The sequence below is a fragment of the Arachis ipaensis genome, chromosome B6 (genome assembly GCF_059453495.1).
Source record: "Arachis ipaensis isolate K30076 ecotype BB chromosome B6, ASM5945349v1, whole genome shotgun sequence".
NCBI lineage: Eukaryota > Viridiplantae > Streptophyta > Magnoliopsida > Fabales > Fabaceae > Arachis > Arachis ipaensis.
Window position 1 is genome coordinate 3,077,265 of NC_142441.1, and position 5,077 is coordinate 3,082,341.

General features: G+C 37.9%; 1 protein-coding gene across 1 annotated transcript; it reads right to left on the reverse strand.

The window, feature by feature from the left end:
• Positions 1 to 3,315, reverse strand: LOC148554426 (BTB/POZ and MATH domain-containing protein 2-like). The gene is made up of 4 exons (XM_088491547.1): positions 2,361 to 3,315; positions 1,225 to 1,573; positions 768 to 1,044; positions 1 to 447 (listed from the first exon to the last, which is right to left on the reverse strand). The coding sequence occupies exons 1-4, from the start codon at positions 2,786 to 2,788 to the stop codon at positions 260 to 262; spliced, it is 1,242 nt and encodes a 413-aa protein (XP_088347673.1). The 5' UTR covers positions 2,789 to 3,315; the 3' UTR covers positions 1 to 259.
• Between the last annotated feature and the right edge of the window lie 1,762 nt (positions 3,316 to 5,077).

Genomic DNA, 5,077 nt, shown 5'->3' on the forward strand with positions numbered 1-5,077 from the left:
TTTCAGACAGGTTTCTTTCAACGAAAACGAAAACGAACTTGAAGGCATTACAGAAAACTACACAATCAAACGGAGCATTGATAGTACAACACTACAATCACAGATTACATTACATTTACGTCTCATACACATGAATAAGCTAAGAATTAAAAATTGACTCTAAATCCTATAAAGCTTATCTCGCTATCCTTTTTAAAAAAGGGAGAGTGAAAGAAGACTCTACAGAGAGCAATTTGAGTTGAGTACAGTGTACACAGACTTAGTTATTATAAAGCCTTTGCTTCACCCGCCTCCCATTTATGTCGCTGCCATCAAGGAGTACATCATTCCTGTGCTTGAACATCAAGTCCGAATGCTCAGTGAATCTAGCCACATACTCCAGTAGCTCTGTCAGTACAGAAGGGCAACTTTCCTTCAAGTAGTCAAACCCATCAGTTTGCATCACGGCTGAAAGTCCCAACCGGGGGAAAATACTTTAGTTTATTAAGAAATAAAGGTGGATCAATATTTCTATTCAAATCAATCCAGATTAAATTAACAAAATAATTTCCGGCATTAGGAAACTTGCAAACCCTTTTATGAGGTGTTTTTTTTTTTTTGGTGACTCTTTTATGAGGTGTTTGCTTACTATTATCAATGATCTCTGCACTCAAACGTTTTATATTTCTGATAAATTTTAACTTTATAGCGGAACAACGATTTACAATTCCTAATAATCTAGTTATTTGTGAGCAGAGCAGTAGAAATCCATGGAAGAAAATACACACCTCTGAGGTTTTCGGAGGTTGCAATAAACTTGAGACAGACTGCTTTCAGCTGAAAACAATGATGCTGCTCTGCTAAAGCTAAAGTCGTAGCCACAGTGTTTATTGCAACATCTTCACAGAGACTTGCTTCACACATCAGCCTAAGCCTCTCTAAGGCATACCGATCAGCTGCCGCTAGCAGATGTTGAGCCATCAAGGTAGTTGCCCATTTTGTGTTCAGTCCAGTTAGCTCATGCAAATCAGGTAGTGTGTCCCAGTACATATAATGAAGTGATGCCTGCAGAAAACATTTCACAGCTTACAATAATCAACAAACCCGGAGTCCCAGACCTTAACCCAAAGCATATGTACATCCCCCCCAAAAAGAAAACACCCCGATGTCCAAAACCATATTTGCCAAGCATGCAGAAACACAAAGCAAATTAAAAAAGAATAGCAAAACAGCATTTAGTCATGCCTTAAAGACTGGAGCCTCCATATCTTCAACTTTTATACAATCAGTATTCTGATCTTTCATAGGACCAAAAAGTTGGGCTCTGAAAACGGGTGATCGTGCAGCTAGTACCAATTTATGGGCCGCAAAAATTTCTCCATTCACTTCAAAACTCACATCAGTTCCTCTTCCGCTTTCCAGTAGTTGACCAAATTGCTCACCAATGTTAGATGGAGGAATTCCTATAGAATAGATTCTAGGGCCTTCTGTGTGTGATCTCACCACACCAACACTACAATTCACAGATAGGCAATCATCTTTAAGGTAGTCAGATGTTTCTAGAGCCGTTCTCTTAAAGAATCGTTTGTAACCCCTGAAACACACAGCATCAGACAACCAATCAGCGTTTCACAAACTCTTTGGACTGGCTTTAGGACAAAAAGTTTTGTGTGCATGGGTGCAAATAAACCAGAACAACAAAACAACAACAAAGCCTTATCCCACCTAGTGGGGTTGGCGATATAGACCAAACGATGTCATTGCGCTCTATCATGTATCATGTCTACGTAGGTCTCCTGTAACCACCTCGTGTATGGTCTTCTTGTGCATATAAACCACAACTGAGACAAATAAATTCATAACACAGAGAGAAGACAAGGGTCTGTTTGTTTTTTATTTCACTTCTAGTGTTTTCTATATCATAATTTTATGAGCTAAAAGGGAATAAGACAATAAAAGAAATAAAATCTTGTTACACTATTTCCTCCATAATACTCAAACCCCAAAAGCAGAGAAAACTTAGAAACATGAAATGAAATAAAAACCAACTAGTCCCCAAGAGCTCCCATAACATGAATGCCTACAAATAATCATACTCGTGACAAATTTGCATATCATCGAAGTCATTGTTTCAGATGGCACAAAATTACTCATAAAACATGAGAATCACCTCTTCCTCTTCCTCAAATTATTATTCCATTATCTGTCTCCACAACATCAACACAAAAAGCCAGTCACAAAGTTAAACCTTCTCCACACGCATATAAAACGCATACCAAATGATCAGATAACATAAATTGGTAACAACAGCATCAATCAAAATAAAATAAATGCAATAAACTTCAAGCTCTCGAACTCAAATCACATAAAATTTAGCATACCACATGCTACCCCGGTACTTCAACGTGTACGGCCCGCTTTCGAGCGTCCTCTCGAAATGGCTATGGACCTTGTGCCTCTCCTTCCCGCTCTGATCCAAAAGGGTCAGCTCAAAGAGCGCCCTAACGTCGGTGCCGTCGCTGGCGAGAGCGATGAAGAGAGAAACGTAGGTGGCATTGTCCTCAACGCTCTTTCCATCAGGGTAAAAGTAGATCGCCCAATCGTACCCACCAACCGAGAACGTATCCGAGGCCACGTACTTCCCAATCCCAATCCCCTTCGAAAGAGAATACCCCGTGATCTTGAAATGATGAGACCCCCTAACTGTTTCGGTCACGGACGTAGACGACGTCGTTGCCGGAGCTGAAGACGATGCCGGCGAAGCAGTACTGGAGGACGGTTTCCCGGTTTCTCGGAGAATCTTACCCATGCGCGAGAGCCACCGTAGCTAAATTGATCGAATTGTTCGGAAATTCACGCCGATCGAGGGTTTGGAGACGAACTGGGAATGGGAAATTCGGGGCGTGGATTAGAGTATGTGAACTCGATTGGGTGAGTAATTGGATCAGGGTGCTGAGAAAATCTAGGGTTCCGTTAGGAGAATTGTCAGGTTCTGGAAGGTGGAAGCTGAACTTCTAGGGTTTCGAATTTGGATTCCCAGAACCTAAGAGAGGGAGAACTGAGAAGAATAGAATAGAGAGAAAGAAAGAGAAAAGGGCACGGATTCCGTGCACAACTTAAGCTCTTGTGATTATTTTGGTTCTATACTTCTATGTATAATGATATAATTTATAATTTTAGACATCAACATCCAAATATTTTTTTGATGAACTACTTTTTGCATTATTTATTTAATGGGAAGAAATTGCTTCCTTCATTGACAGATTGATTTGGAGACTACTAATTTTATTTTCAAAGAACAGACTAGAAAGGTATGCTGCCTATTACCTTGGGCATTCTCTTCATTCTGTATAGAAAAAAGTATTTAATAGTGATGATAAAATTCTAGTGATGTTAGATATTTCTCTTTATTCAGTTGTTTTTGTAGGATTTTGCATGCATTTAACTGTTCAAGGTGGTTTATGTCTGTTAAGTATGAGGCAATCACTCTCTTATAAAAGAGTAGTTATTGTTGTGATAAGAGCTTGATACGATGAACATTGACTACATGGGCGGCTGATTTTTTTAAACCAGACTAAACTTTAATGAAGTTTAAAAATGATGTTCATGTATGTCTATAAATAAAGAATTTGATATGAAGTAATACACACAGCAATAAATAATTTTACTATGTATGTACTTCTACTTATTTTATTATTATTATTATTTGTCTCTGAAGAAAAATGGTAAGGACATATTCTGAAGATATTTGCCTTGCGGATAGTGTAAGTTCGCACACTATTCTTAAAAGTGATATATATTTTATCCATCTTGTGCCAAAAGAAGAGTATGTTAATACTATTATTGGCTCAGGCAATGTGATAGAAGGCTCCAGAAGAGCTATAATTTTGTTTTCCGGAGGAACAAAATTCGTAATAAATAATGCACTATTATCTACCAAGTTTTTGAGAAACTTATTGAGTTTCAAAGATATTCGCAAAAATTGATATCATATTGAGACTATGAATGAGGGAAATCATGAGTATTTATGTATCATAACTCATGATTTAAATAAAAATGTTATATTAGAAAAGTTGCCCTCACTTTCATCTAGGTTGTATTATACTAAGATTAGTGCAATTGAATCACATGCCATTGTAAACCAGAAGTTTACTAGCCCAAACGAATTCATAACTTGGCAGACCGATTGGGTCATCTGGGAACAACCATGATACGGAGAATTATTGAAAACTCCCATGGACATTCACTAAAGAACCAGAAGATTTTTAAAACTAGTGAATTTTGTTGTGCTGCATGTTCTCAAGGGAAGTTAATTTTAAGGCCATCACTAGTAAAGATTGGATTTGAGTCCCCTGAATTCCTAGAAAGGATTCAAGGTGATATATGTGGACCTATTCATCCACCATGTGGATCTTTTAGATATTTTATGGTCCTAATAGACGCATCTTCAAGATGGTCACATGTGTGCTTATTATCTTCTCATAATCTGGCGTTTGCGAGATTACTGACTCAAATTATTTGATTAAAAGTACAATTTCCAAAAAATCCAATCAAAGCAATTCGTCTTGATAATGCTGGTGAATTTACTTTCCAAGCTTTTGATGTTTATTGTATGGCTAATGGAATAAGTGTTGAACATCCAGTAGCTTATGTTCACACACAAAATGGGTTAGCAAAATCACTTATTAAGCGCCTCCAATTAATTGTTAGACCCTTACTTATGAGAACAAATCACCCAACCTCGGTTTGGGGGCATGCTATTTTACACGCCGCGGCACTTATTCGATTGAGGCCGACGAGTTATCATCAGTTCTCTCCTATGTAATTAGCTTTTGGCCAGCAGCCAAATGTTTCCCATTTAAGAATATTTGGTGTGCGATATATGTTCCCATTGCACAATCTAATCGCACCAAAATGGGACCCAAAAGAAAACTGGGGATATATGTTGGATATGATTCTCCATCTACAGTGAGGTATCTTGAAATACAAACTGGAGATGTATTTAAAACCCGGTTTAGGGATTGTCATTTTGATGAATCAAAATTTCCAACATTAGGGGGAGAGAATAAACTTCCTGAAAAGGAACTTAATTGGAATG

Coding starts and splice junctions, on each gene's coding strand:
- LOC148554426 (XM_088491547.1), bottom strand. CDS start 2,788: ATGGGTAAGATTCTCCGAGAAACCGGGAAACCGTCCTCCAGTACTGCT. Junction 1,574..2,360: donor AAGTACCGGGGTAGCATGTG/GTATGCTAAATT, acceptor TGTGTGTTTCAG/GGGTTACAAACGATTCTTTA. Junction 448..767: donor AACCTCCGAAAACCTCAGAG/GTGTGTATTTTC, acceptor TGGGACTTTCAG/CCGTGATGCAAACTGATGGG.